The 24,458-nt window shown below is 50.6% G+C and overlaps 1 protein-coding gene across 2 annotated transcripts; it reads left to right on the forward strand.

Moving 5' to 3' along the window:
• Positions 1–21,106: 21,106 nt before the first annotated feature.
• On the forward strand, positions 21,107–23,291 carry FNDC10 (fibronectin type III domain containing 10). 2 transcript variants are annotated; one of them, XM_069545907.1, is made up of 2 exons: positions 21,107–22,690; positions 22,950–23,291. In XM_069545907.1, exon 1 carries the CDS (start codon positions 21,283–21,285, stop codon positions 21,958–21,960), a length of 678 nt encoding a protein of 225 aa, XP_069402008.1. In that variant the 5' UTR covers positions 21,107–21,282; the 3' UTR covers positions 21,961–22,690; positions 22,950–23,291. The 2 variants fall into 2 exon arrangements, with proteins under 2 accessions (XP_069402008.1, XP_069402009.1); XM_069545908.1 differs by having other exon boundaries at positions 21,141–22,690; positions 22,844–23,291.
• The last annotated feature ends 1,167 nt before the right edge of the window (positions 23,292–24,458 follow it).

A 24,458-nucleotide genomic window follows, 5' to 3' on the forward strand; every position in this document is an offset into this window, starting at 1 on the left:
CCAAAGAAATCCCAGGGCTGATCTCCTTCAGAATGGATTAGTTGGATCTCCTTGCAGTCCAAGGGACTCTCAAGAGTCTTCTCCAACACCACAGTTCAAAAGCATCAATTCTACAGCGCTCAGCTTTATTTATGATCCAACTCTCACATCCATACATGACCACTGGAAAAACCATAGCCTTGCTTAGGACCTTGTTTTTTATCCATTCTATATATACTAGTTTGCATCCACTAACCCCAAACTCCCACTTCATCCTTCCTTCAGCCCCTCCCTCTTGGCAACCACAACTCTGTTCTCTATGTCTGTGGGTTTGTTTTTGTTTTGTAGATAAGTTCATTTGTGCCATATTTTGGATTCCGCACATGAGTGATATCATGTATCTGTCTTTGTCTGACGTAATTCACTTAGTACAATAATCTCTAAGAATATTCATGTTGCTGCAAACGACATTATTTCATACTTTTTTATGGCTGAGAAGTATTTCATTGTGTATATATACATCTTCTTTATCCATTTATCGGTCCATGGACATTTGGATTGTGTTCACGTCTTGGCTATTGTGAATAATGCATGTACCTTTTTGGATTAGAGTTTTTCTGGATAGATGTCCAGAAGTGGGATTGCTGGGTCATATGGCAATCTCTTTTTAGTTTCCTGAGGAACCTCCACAGTGTTTTTCACAGTGGCTACAACAACTTACATCTGCAGCAACACTATAGAAGGGTTTCCTTTCCCCCCACACCCTCTCCAACATTTATTATTTGTAGAGTGAAAGCAAACTGTCTAGTGTAAGGATCAGAGGGAGGAAGAGGGCTAAGGGAAGCAGCCTTGAAAGGAAATTGCAGGCCATTCTGTGACACAGGATGTCAGGACAGAGCAGGACAGTTGCTGGAGGGACAGGCAGACCAGTGGTCCAGTCCAAAAGGAGTCCAGATGGTAGCAAAATTGATGAGCTGCATGGAAACCTTAGTGGGATCAGTCCTGTTCGGGATGATAAACCCTCTTCATGGAAAACACCAATAAATTATGTGATGACAATGCCATGATGTTAACAAAGTCACATGAGCTTTAAGGGCTTGTCTCATTATAGAGGAACATAGTGACTGTGTAGGTGAAATCATAATTTTTTAAATTCGTAAATAGTACTTTTCCCCAAAATGCTGCTCCAAGTTACTCAATAGGATTTCTTTGTATTACTTTCTTTTCAAAGGAAACAGTGCATGACAAGATCATAAACAGGTCATTCTCTTTCAGCTGTAATGTTTTACAATTATTCCTGAGTATACTGTGACATCAATAAAGCTCTTAATTCATTTGGTTTTAAAAAATTGAGTTAAACTGTAGGATGGGGGTCATTGTCTGCAGAGAGGTGGAGAATGGCTGGGTTGTTTACTTCTCTGAGTTCGTGTTGGTTTTTTCTGACTTTCTCATGGATGATGTTCCTTCCCAAGTACAGCTCCCCCTCCCCCCATTTTACTGCAATTACAGATTTCTAAAGGCCTTTCTTTTGCGTTCTGTACTGACACTTCCACCCAGGCTCCTGTCCTGTGTCTACTCTGGTCTCCTCTCACCCTGCTGTCTCGGGAACTTTCCTTGGGGGATGCAGCTCGACTGACAGTTTCAGGAATCCACCTAATTGAAGTGGCTTTAAAAGGCTGCAGACTTTTCCCCTCTTCAGTAGTGGTGGTCTAGGGCTGGGAGGGGTCCCCAGGACTTGGGACCCCATCTGACTCTCTTTCTTGGATCCTTGTCAGGGGCTTCTGTCCAGCTTCATGTTCCACTTGTGAGCTGAGCATGGAGAAGGAGGAGGGCAGTCTCCATGGCCAACATCCCCCTGGCCAGGACTTCTTGGCCCACCTGCTGGGAAAGTGAGGACATGGATCAGCTTCAGGTGGAGCTACTCAAAGACAAAGGAGGTTGGGGACTCTGTTCTCAGATACTGGTGGGCTGGGCTCACCACCTGGGACACCTCCAGAGGCTCAGGGGGTTGAAGAATTCTCCACCCCCTGGAGTTGACCATCTTTTCTGTTTCCTCTGAGACAGTTCCCTTTCTCCCCCATGTGAAGCCTGGGAAGGTTCCTTCTAGAAGCAGAAGAGGAGGTGGAAGTGGGAAGTGAACCCTGCCTCCAGGGAGGGGCGGGCACCCTGGGGTAGGAGGGACACAGTCTCTGCTTGTGGGCGCTGCTGTCTGTCCCAAGCTTTGTGGGGTCCCCTGGTGACACCTCCTATCCTCTTTCCTGGATACTCTCTCAGGGCTCCTACACGGCCACACTCGGGCCAGAGAGAAGCATACCTCCTGAGACCTCTGCTCCGGGTGGTGCCTGAGGCTCGCTCCCACCTCCAGGACCAGCCTCTCGCTGTCCAACCAGGGACCCAGCCCTGTGACGTTTCCTACCATGCGCAATACCTAAAACAGCACATAGGGATTTCCCTGGTGGTCCAGTGGTTAGGACTACTTACATTCACTACCAAGTGTGGGTTCAAACCCTGGTTGGGGAACTAAAATCCAAAAGAGAAAACAAAACAAAACAACATATGTACCAAGTACATAATAAACAATTATATAATACAGTATAATACCTATTGTTACCTTAACATAAAAATATGAGAAACAAGAGTTTTTTAAACTATATATTGATCGACATCATTTACTTCTCAGTTACATGAATGCTAATTTTATTTATTTAGGCCGCAGTGTAAGACTTGTGGGATCTTTTTTTTTTTTTTAATTATTTTTGTTCATTTATTTTAAGAATTGCTTGATATCCCTGGGCATACATACAGTGCAATCTAATAGGGCTTAAGATACATAAAACAGGAGAAGACACAAGAAAAAGTTAATTCTTTAATTAATTAACAGGCTAAACCCGTTGAAAATAGCGTTTAAAAAAAATCAGCACTGGCCCAAGCCCTAGTGAGGTGGCCAGTTGAATGTGTTTCTGCTGACCTTTGGCTAACAGCGTGGCCATAACTAACTGAAGATGAATTATAGGTTGTCAGAAAGTGGTTCTCAACCTTTCTATGTAACACCCCAACCATCACATTTCAAGGAATATTATCCTATCTGCTTTAATATCTGAAAGAAGACATTATACAAGAGACTCCAGAATGAACTCGATATTAGGTTGAACAAGCCAGAACACTTTTATTTTTAATAAATAACTCACAAATTAATAAAAGTGAGGCTTCTAGTTCTTTCCGAGGTGGAATAGCCCACTGTAGCCTCTCTCTTATGAATTACAACTCTGAACACAACATGGAAAGCAACTAAATCTAGAAATTAAACAAAAGATGGTGAGGAGAAGTCAAAACTTTGAGAAATGAGCCATATAGAGGTGAGTCTCTTGCTTTTTAAAAAAATTTCCTCCTTTTTCTCATAGCTTTGACCTGAGAGCAGGTACCAGTTACACAACTGTGTGGCAGGGAAGTGAAGTGAAGTGAAGTCACTCAGTCGTGTCTGACTCTTTGTGACCCCATGGACTGTAGCCTACCAGGGTCCTCCGTCCATGGTATTTTCCAGGCAAGAGTGCTGGAGTGGATTGCCATTTCCTTCTCCAGACTTGTGGGATCTTAATGGGGCATCCTAAACACTAGACCACCAGGCAATTCTCATAAATGCTATTTTAAAACAGAATAGCAATGACTAATTAACATGGCACTAGTAGTAATTAATAGTAGGACTAATTAAACAAAAATGTGTGTTAAACATAACAATATTTTATGATTTTTTATTCTTGATATATTAATTTATCTTGTCTATTATTTTAACTTTTTATATTAAAAATCTGTATAATAATATTTTGTATTCTTAATATACATAAATGTAAGACATATATAAAAGAGAACATAAATAAATAGGATTAAACAGATATTCATATTTAATAAAAGTTACAATGACACATTTTTCTCTGTCCCATGATAAAACAGAGAATTTTTCCTTTTTCTGTCTCTTTTCTAATAATTGTCCAACTTTTCTGAATGGCTTGTGGACTTTTGGATGTCCTTTCCTTGTTCTTTGTGGTAAAACTTAAAACATGAATACAAACACATAAACTGCCCTCTCACCACTTCTGTCCAATATTGTATTGGAAGTTCTCACCAAAGCAATTAAAAGAATAAAGAAAAGAAAGAAAGAAAAAACGGCGACCAAATTGGAAAGGCAGAAGTAAAACTATCAGTGTTCACAGGTGACTTGATCTCATACATAGAAAAGTCATAAATAATTCTCCCATAACTACTACAGCTAATAAGCATATTTAACAAAATTTCAGAACACAAAATCAACACATAAAATGGGTTATATTTCTATACAATCACGATGAACAATCTGAAAAGGTCCACTTATAGCAGCATTCAAAAGAATAAAATACCTATGAACCAATTCAACCGCGGAAGTAAAGGACATCAGAAACTACACATGATTGCTGAAAGAAATTAAAGAAGATCAAAATAAATGCAAAGACATCCATCCTACATTTGTGGATTGAAAGACAATATTGGTATAGGGGTGTTCATGCTCAGTCGCTCAGTTATGTCTGACTCTGTGCTACCCCATGGACTGTAGCCCACCAGGCTCCTCCGTCCATGGGATTCTCCAGGCAAGAATACTGGAGTGGGTTGCCATGCCCTCCTCCAGGGGATCTTCCAAACCCAGAATTTGAACCTGAGTCTCTTATGTCTTCTGCACTGGCAGGCAGGTTCTTTACCACTAGCGCCACCTGAGAAGCTTTGGAAAGGGAGCAGTACCTCTCCAAAACTGTCCATAGATTCACTGGGATCCCTATTAAGATTCCTATATCCTTTTTTTCTTTGTTTGCATAAATGGAAAAATTGATCCTAAAATTCACATGTAATTGCAAGGGCCTCTGAATAGCCAAAACAATATGTCTTTTTCAGTTGGAAGATATACTTATCTCAAAACTTACAAAGTTAATATGATCAAAACAGCATAGGACAGATAACAGAGATGAATGGGGTAGGACCAAGTGGAAATAACATATAGCTATAGTAAATTGGTTTTCACCAAGGGTTCTAGGACCATTCAATGCAGAAAAAACTTCCTCTTCTACAAATGATGCTGGGCAACTGGCTGTTGTTGTTTAGTCACTAAGTTGTGTCCAACTCTTTGTGACCCCATTGACTGTAGCTCACCCGGTTCCTTTATCCATGGGATTTCCCAGGCAAGAATACTGGAGTGGGTTTCCATTTCCTTCTCCTGAGTATCTTCCCTACTCAGGGATTGAACCCACATCTCCTGCTTGGTGCAGATTCTTTATGAGGCACCTGAGAAGCCAGACAACTGGCTAGCCACATGCAAAAGAATGAAGCTGTACCTTCACTTCCCACCACCTACAAAAATTAGAATTGACTAATGGCCTAAATGTAAGACCTAGCACTATAAAGTTGAGTGCCGAAGAACTGATGCTTTTGAACTGTGGTGTTGGAGAAGACTCTTGAGAGTCCCTTGGACTGCAAGGAGATCCAACCAGTCCATTCTAAAGGAGATCAGTCCTGAGTGTTCTTTGGAAGGAAAGATGCTAAAGCTGAAACTCCAGTACTTTGGCCACCTCATGTGAAGAGTTGACTCACTGGAAAAGACCCTGATGCAGGGAGGGATTGGGGACAGGAGAAGAAGGGGACGACAGAGGATGAGGTGGCTGGATGGCATCATTGACTCGATGGACGTGAGTTTGAGTGAACTCCGGGAGTTGGTGATGGACAGGGAGGCCTGGCGTGCTGCGATTCATGGGGTCACAAAGAGTCGAACACAACTAAGCGACTGAACTGAACTGAACTGAACTGACAGTTGATTAACAATGTTGTTAGTTTCATATGTACAGCAAAGTGATTTAGTTATACCTAAACACGTATCTTATTCTTTTTCAAGTTCTTTTACCATTTAGATCATTACATAATACTGAGGAGAGTTCCCTTTGCTGTACAGTTGGTCCTTATTGGTTAACTATTTAAAATATAGCAGTGTGTGTATATGACCTTGAAATTTTTTAGAGGATTGATTTATTTTATTTTTGGCTGTGCTGGGTCTTTGTTGCTGCAGGCAGGCTTTCTCTAGTTTTGAGCAGGAGCTACTCTCCATTGCAGTCCACAGGCTTTTCATTGCAGTGTTTACTCTTGTTGCAGAGCATGGGCTCTAGGCACATGGGCTTCAGTAGTTGCAGCATGCAGATTCAGGAGTTGTGGCTCATGGTTTTAGTTGCTCTGTGGCATGCAGTATCTTCCCTGACCAGGGACTAAACCTGTGTCCCCTGCATTGGCAGATGGATTCTTAACCACCGGACCATCAAGGAAGTCCCTATGACTTGAATTTGACAGTTCATTCTTAAATATGATACCAAAAGAATGGTCAATAAAAGAAAAAATAAAGTAAATTTAATTTCATCAAAATTAAATGCTTTTGTGCATTAAAGGATGTTATCCAAAAAGTGAAGAGATGACCCACAGAATGGGAGGAAATATTTACAAATCACATTTCTAAGGGTCTAATATTCAGAATACATACAGATCTCTTACCTAACAGAAAGATAAACAACCCAACTAAAAAATGGATAGAGGACTAGACTACAAAGACAATTTCCCAAAGAAGACATACAGGTGGCCAGAAGCATGTGAAAAGATTTTCAACATCATTAGTAATTACAGAAATACACAGACTTCCCTTGTGGTCCAGTGGCTAAGAATCTGCCTGCCAATGCAGGGGACATGGGTTCAATCCCTGGACCCAGAAATGAGATCCCGCATGCCAAGGGGCAACTAAGTCCCTGTGCCAAAACTGATGAGCCCATGCTCCACACCAAGAGATGCCACCTCAAGGAGAAGCCTACACTCTGCAACTAGAGAGGAGTTGTCATTCGCTGCTACTAGAGAAAGCCCATTTGCAACAACAAAGACCCAAGGCAGCCAAAAATCATAAATTAATAAATAATAAACAAAGTTATTTAGGCAGCACTTCATACCTACTAGGATAAGTATACTTTTTAAAAAGAAATAATAACAAGTGTTGGTGAGGAGTTGACGAAATCGGCACCCTCGTACATTGCTGGTGGGAACGCAATATGGTGCAGTTGATGTGGTAAACACTTAAACATAGAATGACCAGCAGTTCCACTCCTAGGTAAATACTCAGTTGAAAATGGGCACCCAAACACACACTTGTTTCACAGCAACACTACTCGCAAGAACCAAAAGGTGGCAGCAACCCAAATACCTATCAGAGGATGAAGGATAAACAGAGCATGATCCCTCCATCCAAGAAGTGTTACTCAGCCACAGAGGGATGCAGCCTGACACAGGCTACAGGAGGAACCTCTAACACAGCAGTCTCAGTGAAAGAACCAGACATGCAATATCACACACTGATGATCCTGTTTACATGAAATGAAATATCTAAAAAAAAAAAAAAGAAAAGAAATGAAATATCTAGAACAGATAAATCCAGGGACCAAGAGGGAGAGTGATTGGAAAATGCTAACGGCTGTGGGGTCTCCTTTTGGAGTGACAACATTTGGGAACTAGTTACTGGTGGTATAGGAACTAGTTACTGGTGGTATAGGAACTAGTTACTGGTGGTAACCAGTAGCAAATTATGGTGAATGAGAGAAATGCCACTGAATGATACACATGAAAACAGCTAATTTTATGTTGTGTGAATTTCACCTAAATTAAAAATAAATAATGGAAGTCTGTTGAAAGGACATAGGCGCCAACTGAGATAGTTCCCAAAGGCCAAAGCTCAATCTGAGCAATACAATAAATAATGATAAAATAAGGACTATAACTCATAGAACAAATTAAATGTGTAAGATTCTATATTGTTATAAGGAATAAACAAGTTAGTGGGGAAGAAGACACAGCTCTTCCTTACCTGGAAGTGAAGTGAAGTGAAGTAAAGTTTCTGTCAGGTTTGACTCTTTGGCCACCGCAGGGACTGTAGACTGCCAGGCTCCTCTGTCCGTGGAATTCTCCAGGCAAGAATATTGGAGTGGGTAGCCATTTCCTTCTCCAGGGGATCTTCCCAACCCAGGGGCTGAAGCCAGGTCTCCTGCATTGCAGGCGGATTCTTTACCATATGAGCCACCAGGGAAGCCCTTACCTGGAAAACTCTAATAAATATAGAAGGAATGAAAGAAAAAGAGAACACCACTAGACAAACAGCACAGCTGTCCTGGTCTGAGCTCAGGGTGGAAAAGAACTTCCAGACACAGAGTACTTCAGAAAGGAGTGAGTTTATTCAGAACAAAGAGTGGAGATAATGAGGGCACTTCAAGTACAGCAGGCCGACCCCCTGACAGAACAGGGAGCGCCCATTTTTATAGTCTCAAGACAGAGAACATTCCTGCTGGAAGGCTGGCATTAGGTGATTGGTTAGTGTTGGGGCAATATTGTAATTTCCTCAGTTCTGTCTCACCGCAGCAAAAATTTGAAGCGACGGATGGACCTGTGTTACAGCCCCATGTAATTTCCTCAGACAGACCAGTGTTACAGCTCCATGTTACAGCTTAGTTTTATTTAGAAAACAAAGGAAAATATATCCTTGAGGTGTGAGGGCGGGCTGACTTGGAAGATGTGAATAGAAGAGAAGCCCCCAATCCTTCTAGGCTTCTTCCTTTTATACATTTGTCTCCTCCTGAGTCTGCCCTATGTAAATTGGGCTAGCCTGGAGTGCTGTTTGTTTTATCTGAGGTCCTCACTCCGGTCCTCGGAAATTCCTTTGTTCTATTTTCATGGGCTTTTCCCTTCTTCGTTTTTTAGCCACCACCATTTTGGACTCCTTTTTCCTATTCTACCTACCTAACAGTTAGGGCGGGTATTTTTACCTAACATGGGGCTTGAGAACTGGCTGGTTTAGACCCAGGGGACTCATGGCAACGGTTGTTCTGGGGTTCAGTCAGTTCTGGAAATGACCTTGGTGCAGAGCTCCACGCTTGTGACCTTGGTACAAAGCCTCACACCTGTGATCTTGGTAAGGGGCTCCACAACAGTGAGAACTATAGACAAGGCCCATAGGTAGACGCTGAAATTAGTGATGAGGATGTATGATGAGAAAGACGATGTTGTCAGAGTCTCTAAGTAGCTTCCTACTGGATATTTATTGATTATAGTGACTTTACCGAAGAGAAATCCACCTTACCATGATATCAATGTGAACGTTGCTGGCCAAGAGACAGACGGATGCTGTGTTATCCCTGTTACGATCCCCAAGGACACAGCACTTCTTGCTAAAATGTATGAGCTCATTGTAATCTGGAGAAAACATTAGACATGTCCAAGTTAAGGGGCAATCAACAAAATAAACTTCAGAAGTGTCAAGGTTATGGGCAACAGGCAAACCCTGAATATCCAGGACTGATTGGAATGGACACAGGAGCCATGACGACCAAAGGCCATGTGGGTCTGGGGCAAAGGGTGTTGTGGGAAAGCCACCCACACCTGAGTAAGTCTTGTAGTGACCAGTGCTGTGCTCAAGGCAGCTGCCTGCTTTTCAGAATCTCGTAAGGCTGGGTTAGTTGTGAGCATCAGGAGAACTCGGCGGTAGTGTTCGGTTGCTCAGTTGTGTCCCACTCTTTGCAACCCTGTGGACTGCAGCCCGCCAGGCCCCTCTGTCCATGGAGTTTCCAGGCAAGAATACTGGAGTGGGTTGCCATTTTCTTCTCCAGGGAAACTTCCTAACCCAGCGTTGAACCCGTGTCTCTTGCATTGAAGGTAAAGCCCTGGAGAACCTGGGTGGAGGGTATATGGGAACTCTGTATACTAATTTCTCAACTTTTCTGAGATCCTAAATTATTTTCCAAATAAAAACCAGGACACACACAATGGGGCATCACTACCCACTCACTATCTTTATTTTTCTCTTATTCTTTTTACTGGAGTATAATTGCTAGCTTTAAAAAGACCAAAATAGGGACTTCCCTGGCGGTCCAGTTCTCCCAGGGCATGGGCCCCTAGTTCAATCCATGGGCAGGAAACTAGATCCCACATGTTGCAGCAACTAAGAGTTTGGGTGCCCCAACTAAGAGTTCGAATGCCACAAGTAAGGATCCCACATGATGTAACAAAGATCCTGTGCGCCACAACTAAGACCCAGCACAGCCAAAGAAATAAACACACATTAAAAAGACCAGAAATCCCTAGTGTTAACTAGGAGGTGGAGCAACTGGAGGTTTCACACCTTGCTGGTAGAAATATAAAATATGTAAACTATACAAGAGCCACTTAGGAAAGTGAGTTGGCAGATCTGACAGTGTCAGTCATAATCCATACCCCATGTCCCCTAAACTCCACTGCACCCAGGTCTTCAGTTAAGCTAACTGGAAGCACAGAAACACACAGCCCTGAGCATGCTTGCTGGTAGCAGCTCATCCACCAGGGCAAATCCCGCCTGGCGTCCACCAGCAGGGAAGGAAGCACAAGCTGAGTGGTGGGTTGGGTGCTGCATGGGGGTACAAGGCAGTGAACTGCTGAAAGGAGTAGCACCCTGGAAGGATCTGGACCTCCTTATGCTGAGAGAACAAGCCTGACATGCAAGGGGGTGGACAGCAGAATCCAGAAACAGGCAAGACTCCAGTGAGTGGATGGGCAGGGAGGGGCGGCTGGGATTTTTCGGCTATACATTTGTTGACTTATCCGACTGTACTCTAGAAATGGAAGCATTTCACTTTAAAAATCATACCTCAATAACCTTTTCAAAAGGTAGATAAAATTAATACATTAAAAAGCAAGAACAGGGACTTCCCTGATGGTCTACTGGTTAAGACTCCATGCTTCCAATGCAGGGGACACAGGATCAATCCCTGGCTGCGGAACTAAGATCTCACAGTGCCGCATTGAGAGGCCTCCCCCTCTACTCCCAAAAAAGAAGAAATAAATTAACACAACACTGTAAATCAACTACAACATTGTAAAATCAACTACAACATTGTGAATCAACTATACTTGAATAAAATAAATTTTAAAAAGCAAGAACACCCAGAATACTTCTGGACAATGAAAGTCCCGAAGGGGTCCTAGCCTTACAGAGGGTAGAGCGTCTTCAGACCCGAAGCTAGAACAGGGTGGAGCAGCCGAGGGCGGAACAGAGGACGACACTCTGTGGACTCCTGGCACAGGGCGGCTCAGACTTCCCGGGGAAAGTCCAGGTACTTTCTTTTTCTTTTTTTTTTCAGGTACTTTCTTAAGGAAGAACCCTGTCGCCCCCGGGACGCTGGGAACGCAGGGCCCGCGCAGCCTCCGTTCACCGCGCGGCCAGCAGGTGGCGGTGCTGCCTACCCCGACGGGCCGCAGCCGCGCTCCTCCTGCTGGCGACTCCCGGAGGTGCGGCTTCCTGCAGGTGCACGTGGAGGCAACTCTCCCCGCGATGCCCGGAGTTGCTGGTGACTCAGAAGCTGAACGCAAGGCTGGTCCTTCATCCATGTGCGCTGCCTCACAGCCTCCACGTGTACCCTCAGGCCAGAGTGGGAAGCAGTTACTAGGCTGCCTCTCTGAGCACGGGGTCGGGGCAACACCCCCTCTCCAGCCCTCGAAGCTGCCTGTGCGGGAAACTGGAGCCTCGGACCACGGCGGGGCCTGGGGCTGGGGAATAGGCAGCTGGTTCATCCAATACACTTTTTTTTTTTTAAGAGCGTTTGTAGCCAAAGATAAATCAACGATTAGGAAGGAGGAGCCCCATTTTCAGCAACGAGGTGTTTTTAATCACTGGAAAGTCCTTCTCATTGAAAGGATCGAAAATCTGTATGAAACACAGAAAGCTTCCTTTTAAATGTATGGCCAAAGTGAGAGAAAGAACAGGAGGGAAATAGCAAACCCAAATGCAATGAAATCAAAACCCTAGGGCTTCACTGGTGGTCCAGTGGTTAAGAATCCACCTGCCAATGCCGGGGACACGGGCTCAATCCCTGGTCCTGGAATATCCCACATGCAGTGGAGCAACAAATCCTGCGAGACACAACTACTGAAGCCGGCGCCCCCAAGGAATAGTAACCCCAGCTCTCTGCAACAGGGAGCCCTCAGGCAGCAACGAAGACCCAGGGTAGCCAAAAATAATAAGCAAATAATTTTTTTAAAGGGGGACCATAAGAGGGGCTGAGCCCCAGGATATGCTGTTGGAGGAGGGGGCAGGAGAAGGGGACAGGCAGGGAGGAGTGGACCCAAGCAGAATGTGACGTCAGCTGCTGGTCAGGGTAGGGGATGAGGCTGAGGACACTGCTTATTAAGAGGGCAGAATTCTATATTCATTCCCATTTCTCCCAGCCTGGTGGGGGCCTAGCACTTTAAAATAACTACATGTCAAGTGAGTAGATTCTGCCTGTGAAGACGGCTGGCTACTCGGGCTGCAGGTTTACAGAGGAAGGAACTTGGGACACAGAATGAACAGGACAGCCCAGCTAGCTGACCCAGAAATGTGTCCTGGAGGATTAATCCTAATCATGACACTTCCAAGAAAACATCTGAACTTATTAGTATGAAAGGAAACAGACTTTTGACTCTAAGGAAACCAACAAAACTGTGAGATTTGGCATAACTTTTTGCACAAAAGGAAAAGAAGGAATTCCAGAGCTTTCTTCTGGTTTCACTAAGAAATTGCAGAGTTGCCCATAAGAAATAATAGATGACTTACTCTATTTCTTTTTTAAAAAATAAAAACAATTCCACAGTGTTTGTTTTCATTTGACATAAGCATGATCAAAATCATATGAATAAGTGTTTTGAACCTGTGGCCAACAACAGATGAATGGATCTTGTCTCTTCTCTGCCATATCCTTTCAGGGTTGAATTTACTCCTTGCCAGGTCTTCTCACAAGACTTTCAGGATCATGTAATTCCAGGACAAGAAGCAAAAGCAGGATTTTCCCATTCCTCAATGGATTTAAATGAACACTGGTAATAAAATCAGGTACAACTACAAGAGAAGACATTGGAGAAGAACCAGGCTGGGTCTATAAGGCGCCCCCATGGGAGGTGGCACAGATTTATGCTGTCTCAAGGTCACTTGCATCTTACTGTATCACTCTGAGAACATCACTACTGTCTGAAAAGCTGGATGAGTTTTAGTGGGAAATGATTTTTCTCTTTGTGTCAGTGTTTCTGCACTAGTGCTTTGGCTTAGTGAAATACGAAAGACCTTTTGTCGGGAAAAAAACAACAGATGAAAGGATAAAGATGTGGTATACTGAGGACTTTCCTGGTGGTCCAGTGATTAAGACTCGGAGTTCCCAATGCAGGGGGTCTGGGTTTGATCCCTGTTCAGGGAACTAGATACCACATGCTACAGCTAAGAGATTGCACGCCGCAACCAAGATCTGGCACAGTCAAGTAAATAAATATTTTTAAAAGAAAATGTGGTGTATATATACTCAATGGAATATTACTCAGACATAAAAAGACTGAAATTCTGCAATTTACAACAATGTGGATAGACATAGAGATTACTATGCTTAGTGAAATCAGTCAGATAGGAAAAGACAAATACCACATGTTATTACTTATATGTGATGCCTTTTTTTGGCCGTGAAGTTTGCAGGATCTTAATTCTCCAACCAGGAATTGAACCTGGGTCCCCGCAGTGAAAGCACTAAGTCCTAACCACTGGACCACCAGGGAATTCCCTGTACATGGAAACTTCAAAATAGAACAAACTAGCGAATGCATTTAAACAGAATCAGACTCACATATATGAGAACAAACTAATGGCTACCAGTGGAGAGAAGGGAGGGAAAGGGGCAAGACAGGAGTATAGGATTAACAGATACAAACTACTGTGTATAAAAATAGATAAGCAACAGGGATTTACTGTACAGCACAGGAAAATATAGCCATTGTTTTGTAATCACTTTAAATGGAGTATAATCCATTAAAATGTTGAATCACTGTATTGTACACCTGAAACTAATACCGTAAATCAACCATGCAGCAGTAAAATAAACAATATGAGTAAATGTTTCAGATGCCTAAAAAACTGTTTCACATTCCCAGGAATTTCTCACTTCGTTGGTAATTTCTTGTTGGAGACACTTTGGAGCAGAGTAATGTTATATTCTTCAAGCATGATTCGCCTCGTTGTTTCCTTGACTTTAATTTTGAATCAATCTCTTCTGCTTCTCCTAATATGAGATTCATATACTCATCAAAAGTGCTTCCCTAGTGGCAAACGTAAAGAATCCACCTGCAATGCAGGAGACCTGAGTCTGATCCCTGGGTCAGGAAGATCCCCTGGAGAAGGCAATGGCTACCCATTCCAGTATTCTTGCCTGGAGAATTTCACAGACAGAGGAGCCTGGTGGGCTACAGTCCATGGGGTCACAAAGAGTTGGACACGACTGAGCGACTAACACACACAAATACTCATCAAAAGCAAGAAGATCGCCCTCTATTCACATACGCACCTGTGGCTAAAGCCACACTTGAAGCCGAGATCTAGTTTGCAAGAATTTAAAGATGAGGTTGAGGGTTGCACTGTTGCCCTTTCATTCCTGGCCATGGAGTAGCGACATGGACGCCCACAGAAACCAGGCTGACTCATCACACTGAGAGACGTCAGCTCAGTGTTATCAGGGCAAAGCCCCAATTCAGGAGGCTGAATCTGGGGGGACATGGGTCCACTCTTCAAAGTCCAGGTGCCGTGGAGGTGCCTTTGTGCCACCTGCAGGCAGCCAGGGATTGGGTGCAGCTTTACAGCATCAGAAGAACAGAAGTCTCTCCCCGTTCACCACACTGACTGGAGAGGAGGGCCATGAATGTCCTCAGAATCAGAAATTTTAAGGATGCAGCAGGTCAGGGGCGGCTGAGCCTCCCTCCCACTGCCCTTTTAAGCCTCTCTCCCCTTACCCCTGCCCCAGCAGCTGGGAATTAAGCTGGTCAGAGGCTGGATCTCCCTGGTTAACATTCCAGAAATAGGGGCCTACAGAGCTCACACTTGCTGAGATTAGTGAAGGGCAGAGCAGACCCTTTCTAAACACATGCCATACATGGTGAGTGGTACCTTTCTTTTATGTTAGGAATGAAAAAGAACATAATTCATCTCTTGCGGGAGCAAGAACACTGTGAGAGTTTTCATGCTGATGAGTCTGGAAACATAAACAAGATGGACAACTTCCTAGGACATCTGAATAGTTTCAAGCCAGTAAAGTGTCCAGGCTGATCAGGGCCAGCAGATCTGCTGATGCCCTGAGCCCAGGCTGACCAGTGAGGCTCAGCCCTCGTCAGCCTCCCTGGGGGCCCCGGCCACAATGGGCTCCAAGCGGGTCTCTGTACAAAAGCAGAAACAGGCCAAAGGGAACCTGAGTGACTTCACACACGGGCCTCCTCATTGGAGGCCCTCTCCACTCTGTTCAACACCTCTTTTTGCTCAATTCAGTGCGCTTTCAGCAAAAACTGCCGTATTGCTGATGCCTGTGCTGATCTGTTCTGGGAGGAGGGACCCACTGGAGCTCTGTGGGTCCCTCCAAAGAGAAGACCCCTGGGTGGGACCTGCCCCACATCCCAGGCTCATGGAACCCAGAGCCTCAGTTCTGCCTCTCTGCCAGTTTCCAAGCTCATGATCAGGCAAGCTTGGGTCCAACTGCTGCCCCGCGTACTGCCGGCTCTCTGTTTGTCTACTCTAGGGAGAGAAGGGAGCCAGGTCCCAGGCCAGGTCCCATCATGCATGTCCTGAGAGCCCAGGAACCGGGTCTGCCCCAATAGTCCACGATGTGCTGTCCTCTGATAGAATCGTTGGAGGCCCGGAGAAGCCGGCCATTCCAAGCTCCAAGTCTTGCGGGCCAGCTCCCTGGTAGGGCCTCCTGGAGGCCAGAACTTACCCCCCGCCTCTGCAGGTGAGAAAACAGGCACCAGTCCACTGCCACACCGCCCTGGGGACATGTTTGCAGCCTCCCAGCTCATCTCTGTCCTCAGGGAGCAGAGAAGCAGGGGCTCTGGGTAGGAAGACATCTGGGGCTGGGTGCAGAGGCTAGGTGGGTGCCAGGGCTGGGTGCTGGATGGGTGGGGGGTGCCGGGACCACCGCAGCCACCTTGCTGCAAAGGGGGCAGTGAGTTGTGCAGAGGCTCTTGACACACCCCAGTGGTGGTGTGTGGGGGTCCTCTCTCTAGTGTCCCCTTCACTCTCCCTCCCCACAAGGTGTGGGTTGTCTCCCTCAGGTCACCAGCTGAGGATGGGCTGCTGGGGGGCCCCAAAGGCTGCACAGAAGCCCAGGCTGTCCGGCCAGTGGCGGAGGCACCTTTGGGTCCTACAGGGGAGGAGGGTGGCTGGCCACATCATGAGAAATATGGCCCCACAGAGGCCAACCTGGGCTTAACAACTTTCTCAGAGCCCAGATCTGCTGAGAGGAGAGCACTGCACCCCCAAAAAAGGCCCCCTTCCTTGGATGTCAGGTCCCCACCCCACCCTGCAGGAGCAGTCGTTCTGTGGTCTTTTGGGGCATGAACAGAGGCTGGTCCCAGGAAGAGGACCCAGCCCGGGGTGCCAAGGCTGTGGAGAGGGTGGTTCCCTTGAACAGAGGCCCAGGAGGGCAGTTGCCACCCTGACCCTCTCTTGCTTGGACAACTCAAACAGCTTGGTCACCTGCTCATCCCATGACCCTCTGTGCTCAGTGTCTGAGGGGCCCCACGCCAGCTGCTCTTTCAGGACCCTGATGGGGTACAAGGGGCCACCCTGTCTAGAAGTCCCCCCAAGAGGTTTCCTGGAAGCCCCTGTGGTTGCTCCAGGCTGGTCAACCACCCCACCACCACCACCGCTGGGCGGAAGCATTTCCCACAGGTCCTGGAGATCGGCCCCGACATGAGGTGTGAGCTGGGTGGGCTCCCCTGGACGCCCCTTCCCGAGTAGGGGCAGGGACCACAGGGACACCGTGGGTGACCAGCAGCCTCCAGGGATCTGAGGGGGCAGGCGGCATGTGGAGAGAATGAAGGCCGTGGAGGCTTCTGAGGTCACCCTTAGATGGTCAGTGTGATGCCTCCAAGCAGGAAGCCAAGACCGTCGGACACTGACTTTTATTTTATTTGTGGTCATGCTATCAAGTCTCCTCTAAGTGGATTTAAAAAGAACATCCAGGAAATAACCACACAGCTGGTGAAAGTGAAAGTGTTAGTTGCTTAGTCGTGTCCGACTGTTTATGACCCCATGGACTACAGCCCGCCAGGCTCCTCTGTCCCTGGGATCCCCAGACAAGAATACTGGAATGGGCTGACAGTCCCTTCTGCAAGGGATCTTCCCGACACAGAGATTGAACCTGGGTCTCCTGTACTGCAGGTAGATTCTTTACCATCTGAGCCACCAAATATACTGACTACTGGAAAGAGGAGCTTCAGACAGGGGAGTGTGCCTGAGCGGGACCTGTGGGGGCTGGATGGAGGCCTTCCCTCCCTGCCTGCCACGTCCTTAGGGCCAGCCCCAGCTGGATCTCCCAGCAGGGGATCTGAGAAGCCATGTTTTCCTTGCCCAGAAACGGCTTCCTCTTTCCCGTGCTCTTGCTCACAGTCACGGGCCATGGCCTCCCCCTTGCCTTGCTGGCCCCTCGTAGGCAGCTCAGCGCCCTGCTCAGTCTGTGTCCACAGCTCACAGCTGGAGCCAAGGGACAGCGGGCCAGGCTGCCCACCCTGCTGTCTGAGGCCCCCGAATCCCAGCCAGGGTAGGGGCAAGTAGGGCTGAGGGAAGATGCTCATATGTTCAGGGAGGGGGTGTTAGGCAGGAGTGACCTAGGGTTCTTGGAAAGAGAAGGGGTCAGGGTGGAGGGTGGGAGGTCAAGTTAGGGAGGTCAGCAGGGCCTGCAGGCCACGCATTTGCGGAACTCAGTTGCAATGGTCAGAAAACTGGTGTTCTAGTATTTACACAAGAGGGGTTTCCTGGCCTCTGTGACTGTGAAGTCCAGGGGTGGGCTTGCTTCAGATAAGTTGGATCCAGACACCTGGTGCAAGGGATTTTCCTGGTGGTCAAGGGGTTAAGACTTCACCTTCCAGTGCAGAGGGTGCAGGTTCGATCCCTGGCTAGGGATGTCTCAGGGCCAAAAAACCAAAACGTAAAACAGAAGCAATGCTGTAACAAATTCAGTAAAGACTTAAAAAAAAAAATTGTCCAGACACCTGGTGCAAATACTCTGGTAGGTTTCTTGCCTCTCTCTGGGGGTGGCTTCATCCACAGACCAGCTCTTCCCCAATGTCTGCTCATTCCCCAGCAGCTGAATGTCTATCCTGGCCAGGGGAGCAACCACACTTTCTGTCAGCTTCGGCAAAGGCCTTCAGGCCAGGCGGACGGTCTGACTGCCCAGGTTGGGTGCTCTGCCAACCCCTGGGTAAGGTGGGTGAACCCACCTAAAGGCCCACAGCCTGAGAGTGGAGAATGGAGGCCCCTGAAAGGAAAGTGGAGCCACTGGCACTGGAAGGCAGAACAAACGTGGGGGAGGCAGGTGCTACCTGTCCAAGACATGGTGGGGGTGGGGGTGTTGGGTTTGGTTTCAGTTCACGTGCTAATTCCTGTCTGCTGACCCTCCCCTGTTCCCTGTGCCCAGCAGCCAGCCTCCATGTCTGCATAGCCCAGGCCCTGTCCTCTGGTCTCCAGTGGGAATGCCCAGGAAGCTGGTTCCAGCCAAATTAGGGTCTCTCTGTTGGGAGGGAGCAATTATGATGGGTGGACAGTTGGTTAAAGGCGGGCCCTCTGGTCTTTGCAGTCTTGCCCATTTGCCCTTTCTGGTGGGAGAGAGGCCACCGGTGCCACACTTGACTACATGAGGGCAGTGGGTGCTGACCTTGACTTCTCCTCTCCTTCCCTTAGAGGGGAAGGAATGACAGAAGCTCCAGCTGCTCCTGCAAACTCCATGAGCTCCTGATTCTAGGTTGGGGGCTGTCAGGCAGGGGCTCTGGTGAGGGGATCTCAGAGCTGGTGGATCCAGGATCTGAGAGGGTCCATCTCTGTGGGGCTAGGAGAAGGGACCCAGAATTCACCTACATTCCTCACAGGCTGTGGCTGGTGACAGAGGGGGTTCCAGCCCCTCTGCAGAGATGAGCCCTAGGACTGGGACTTTGCAGAACTAGAGATGGCAACCCTGCTGGCCACTGGCAGGGACAGCTGCAGAGGTGGGTGTGGGGGCTGATGTGAGGTGAAAGGTGGATCTCTGGGGAGTTTGTTTGCTTTACCAGCCCAGAACCCTCCACTGGGAAGCAGGACTTTGTCACACTTGCCCCTGGCCCAAGCCTGCAGCAGCTCCACATACCCTGGATAGGATGAGCAGAACATGCCCCCCCCCAACATCTGCTCTTTGCCCAGACATGCTCTGCAGAGTCAAGCCCAGATGGGGAAACAGCAGATCCCGCAACCCCAACCCTGGTCCATCCCTCCAGCCAGGAGCTGCCAGACCAGGAAGCTCAGCATTGGTGTGTGAGCCCCCAACCACAGAACAAGCTCAGGGCATGGGCACCAGGCTCCCCAGGGACATCCGAGGTTGGATCTAACTGGACTTCTCCCCACACCCCCGATCAGCTGCAAAAGCTCTGAACAGTCCTGTTTCCAGCTGTCTCAGGCGTGGGCAGGTGAAATGGTTACCTGGCTGCTCTCTGGCCCAGAGGACCTGATAGTGGAGACCTGGACCACCATAGAGCATGGCCCCCTCTGACAACTAACCCCTCGGGCAGAGCGGTTGCAGCAGCCTTAGCTCCCACTGGAAACCCGGTGTGAGCAAGTTGGTCCAGGCCCCAGGAAGCTGAGGGTGAGGACACGGGGATCCCTGGGTCACTGTAACTTTCTGCCTTCCTGAGGGAGCTCCTGAGTCCCCCCATGATGCTGGGCAAGCAGCTGAACCCAGCCCCAGCCCCATCCCCACCTGCAGAGAGAGCAGAAGCCAGAGGCAGGGCCAGGGTGCATCTCTCTAAACCCTCACCCCAACCCTACCCCAGCAGGTGTAGAGACCTGGGGAGACCCTGCTCGGGATCTGAAGGAGCCAGAGAGCCCTGGTGTTGAGGGGCAGGAGTGTTGGGCCTGGGTAGGGGGCCACTAACCCCTGGCTTCAGGCTTCGGTTGAGGTCTTGTTATCCAGCGCAGACACAGAATTCCGAGGGATGACCAGGAAGTGGTGAGGGGGGTGGAAGTAGGATGCTCCATGGGCGGGTGCATGGGGAGCAAGGACTCAGTGAGTGCTGAAGACCACCTCATCCCTCCTCTCTGTTCTCAGCTGAGAGCAGCACCTGAAAGGGGCTGCGGGGAGACCAGGGTCCACGGGACAGTGGCCAGGGACCCCTCCCCCTTGCTGCTCAGAGCTGTGCTCCCTGCACGTGAGGCTCTCCTCCTTCACATCCAGTCAGGTCAGGCAGGCTTGGCTAGGCGCCCCCTGGCCCTGGAGAGGCATCCCGACGACATGGGCGGGTCCGGTCTCATGCTGAAAACAGGAGTAGGGGAAGGTGTGTGCCCTTCCTTCCCGGGGTAGTGAGGTCCGCCCGCTGCATCGGGTGGGCTTGTGGAGGGTTGTTGCCTTTGTGCAGTCCTGCTCTCTTCTAGGAGATCCAGAGGGCTGCCCCAGGGCCCTATCTGCGGAGCTGAGGGAAAGATTAGAGTGGTCCACCCTGTAGCTGCCTCTTTGGTGCAGAATGAATAGTTTTCAGATGAGGAAGCCTCTTCTAGATGGCGCCTCTCCCAGGTCGGTGTAGTCCACCTCTCAAGGAGCAGAAGCCAGGGGTGGGGGTGAGGGGGCGTTTCCATCCTCACCCCTTCCAAGTTAGGGCATGTGGGACCCTTTCTTTGCCGGTTGCCACCGTGGGTCTGGGATGCGGCGGTGTGAAGCTGCGCGCGCTCCAGGCCTCTGGTTCTCCCTACCCAGTGGCACACCGCGTCCTCGCCGGGCATGGCCAAGGAGAGTCGCGGAGCTGCCCCCGTGGGCCACAACTTGAGACCCCAGTTCCCCAAAGCCACGGAAAAGCCCCAGAAATGCCTGGCAGGGCTCCGAGGGGAGCTCACACGGCGAGAGGCCAACAGGCACAGCGGCCTCGACACAGCTGGCCACAGCCGGCCCCCGCCCCACTCGCGCGGCCGCCCCTCTCCTTCGCGATCCGATCTCCAGGTGGCTGCAGCCCAGCGAGGGTTAAGGGGGGCGGGACGTGGGGCGGCCCCGCCTCCGCCGCCGCGCCGGGTCCAAGCGCGCACGGGGCGCGGGGGCGGGTCGGAGCGGGCGGCGGCGGAGGGCGCGGCGCGCCGGGCGAGCGCGGGGAGCGGTGGCGCGGCCCGCGTGACCCACCGGCCGAGCCCGTGCGCCCGCGAGCCCGCGCCCCGTCGCCGCCCGGCCCAGCCGCAGGATGCGCGCCCCGCCGCTGTTGCTGCTGCTGGCCGCCTGCGCGCCGCCGTCCTGCGCCACGGCCGCCCCGACGCCGCCGGGCTGGGAGCCGGCGGCCGACGCGCCCTGGTGTCCCTACAAGGTGCTGCCCGAGGGCCCCGAGGCGGGAGGCGGGCGCCTGTGCTTCCGCAGCCCCGCGCGCGGCTTCCGCTGCCAGGCGCCCGGCTGCGCGGCGCACGCCTCGGCCGGCCGCTCACTGCGCGCCAGCGTCCTGCGCAACCGCAGCGTGTTGCTGCAGTGGCGCCTGGGGCCGGCCGAGGCGCTCCGCGTGCGCGCCTTCGCGCTCAACTGCTCGTGGCGTGGCGCCTACACGCGCTTCCCATGCGAACGCGTGCTACTCGGCGCCTCCTGCCGCGACTACCTGCTGCCCGATGTGCACGACGGCGTGCGCTACCGCCTTTGCCTGCAGCCGCTGCCGCTGCGAGCCGAGCCGGCAGGCGCCCCGGAGCCCGCCGCACCCGCCGAGTGTGTGGAGTTCGCCGCCGAGCCTGCCGGCATGAGGGAGATCGTGGTGGCCATGACGGCGGTGGGTGGTTCCATCTGCGTTATGCTCGTGGTCATCTGCCTGCTCGTGGCCTACATCACCGAGAACCTCATGCACCCGGCCTTCGGGCGCCCAGGCTTACGCAGGCAGCCCTGAAGCGCGAGACGCCTGCCCGCCTGGCCTCTACTTGCCCGACTAGGGCGCAGGAGGCCCGAGCCCTTGGTCCGCTCTCCCCTCGTCCCTCCTGCTCCCTCTTTAGGACCTCCACACAGGGCCTTCTGGAGATGGATGGGTCACCGGCCCTTACTAGGGCCTGGAGTCACCGGACGACCTTCCCAGCCGAGCAGCTGACTCCCAGATTCCAGTTCGGGACTGGCCCTTGGGCCTGAGGAGAGGTGCCAGCCGTGTCCAGGGCTCTCCTCGCTCTCCAGAGGGGCCGTGGACCACGGAGCCCCTTTTCAGAAGAGCCATCGGCAGCCCCTGGCCGTCACCCTGCGCCTCCAGCCCGTGCCGAGTTGGAAAAAGCCAGGCTGTCGTCATGGCTTGGTCACTGTGTACTTGACCAACTCAAGGGCCCTTGGAGCCTGTCCTCTCCCCGCCCCTCCCCGCCCCGGTGGGTTTAGGTAGCTTCGTGCCTTAGTATCTCGGGCCCATTGCGGGAGCCAGCCACCCGTCCAGTACTGTCCGAAAGGATCTGTGGCCCCGATGCTGGCAGCTTGTGTGTGCTTCTGGCTAAAGACCCCTGGGAACCCTCCCTTCAAGCTTTGCAGGAGTGATTGGCCTGGGGAAGCAGGGTCCTGCGGCGTTTCCTCCTTTGAGCATCCGACAGGCTGGAAGCCACGGCTTAGCTCAGCAGGCGGCCCAGCGTTCAGCTGTTTTATCCAGCGTGAGTGTCCCTGATGTTGGGGGGAAGCTGGTGCTTTGCCTGGGCTGGGTTCCTTCCCTTTCCTTTTGCGTTTCTGGCGAGGACTTTCCTTGGTGACTGGGGGCAGGTGGCTGGGAAGATGGGACTGGTCTGAAAGAACAGTGTTGTGTGCAGAGGGCACAGCACAGATGCCAGCCTTGCCCGGCTTGACCTGCCACTGTGGTCTGGACCCCAAGCCTCAACCACAGCATGACGGACAGTACCGTCCACCCCTTCCTAGAGCTGCTGGAGATGCTGCTGCCTGCCGGGCCCCTCCACCCTCTCACCATGGACTGAAGACTGGCCTCGCCCCTCTGTGGGCACCAACCACATGACAACGCCGGGCTCTGTGTGAGCCCCTGACTCTGGCCATTCTGGACCTGGCACTTCTGGAGTCACTGTGGCTAACTCCTCCCCGCTCACCCCAGCAGCCACCAGTGACCCCTACACCGGTAGCCTGGCTGGTGCCCTCGCAATGCTCACTCCCTACCTCTCTGCCCGTGCTCTGCCCACCCCTGGTGTGGCACTGGCTAGGTGTGAGCCTGGTGCCAGTGTCTAAATGTCCATCACTCTTAGACCAAAACCATTGTTTTGTGTACTTATTTGTGACAGGGGAGAGATGGGGTAGGGGGAAAGTTGAGCCCCTTTTCCTAGCTCCTCAAGCATCAATCAGTCCAGTGGCTGGCCCTGGACCCTTTGCCAGATCACCTGGGGTCAGCACAGGCCAGGGGCACAGCCCTTGCAGTTTGTGGCGGAGGAACAAGCAGCATGTCCCTGGCTGGCCTGTCCACCCGGGGAGCAGGGGAAAGCATCTCCCTGCCTGCTCTGTTGGGTGGGGGCAGGGCAGCACTGCTGTGGTTAGAAAGAGCCCAGTCTCAGGGACTATCTACTTGAGCAAAGACAAGCTGCAATTAGGCGCCTCCAGGAGAGCCCCCTCCCTGGACTGGGTCTCCCCATGTGGTGCTGGAGCTAGGGTGGGGGGCACAGGTTGCAAGCAGGGCCCCTCTGGCCCTTCCCCCACCCCACCCTGGGCCTCCCCAACCTAGGCTAGGGTGTCCTTGAGATTCTGCAGCTGGTGGTGACCCTTCTGAGCAAACAGCTGTGGGCGGGCCAGGCTCTGAGGAGTGACTCATCCCTGCCACCAGGGGGTGGGGGTGCAGTACAGTGTCTAGACAGCCCTGGGAGTAGGAGGGGTTTTACTTCATCCCGGCTTCCTGGGGGCCTTCTGCATCCCCCTGCCACCTGTGAGGGCGCTCAGGTGTCTTCCACAGGCGGGTGGTCCAGCCTCCAGCTCCTGTGTGCGGCCGGTTTCAGAGCTGGGGCCACCATGAAATTGTTGGAGGTCTGCCCTGGATCCTTCCCTCGCTCTGCACCCAATCTGGTCTGTGGCCCTGATTGAATTCATGTCAGGTAGAGCCTCAGGTCTGTCCTCCCAGCTGATTCTTCAGACTGGTCAGCCCTGACCTGCAGGCTTCTGCTTCAGAGATGACTTTGCAGGGCTCTGTTCAGGGGCTTCTTAGAGGCCCTGTGCCCAGCCCAGCACTGTGGTGTGGGAGCACAGGCTCCGGAAACAGCCTGGAGCTGATGTTCAGGAAGAGCACTTATGAAGCCTTGCCATCTCTGAAGCTGCGCTTTTCCCCAGTAGCCCCTCAGTCCTCCCCAGGGGGTGCAAGGGACACTCAGACTTCTGCCCTACCGAGTCCCCAGTCATCCATCCCCACCATGTCCTGGAGGAGCCTCCCTCTCCTTT

Source organism: Ovis canadensis, chromosome 12, assembly GCF_042477335.2.
Source record: "Ovis canadensis isolate MfBH-ARS-UI-01 breed Bighorn chromosome 12, ARS-UI_OviCan_v2, whole genome shotgun sequence".
Lineage (NCBI taxonomy): Eukaryota > Metazoa > Chordata > Mammalia > Artiodactyla > Bovidae > Ovis > Ovis canadensis.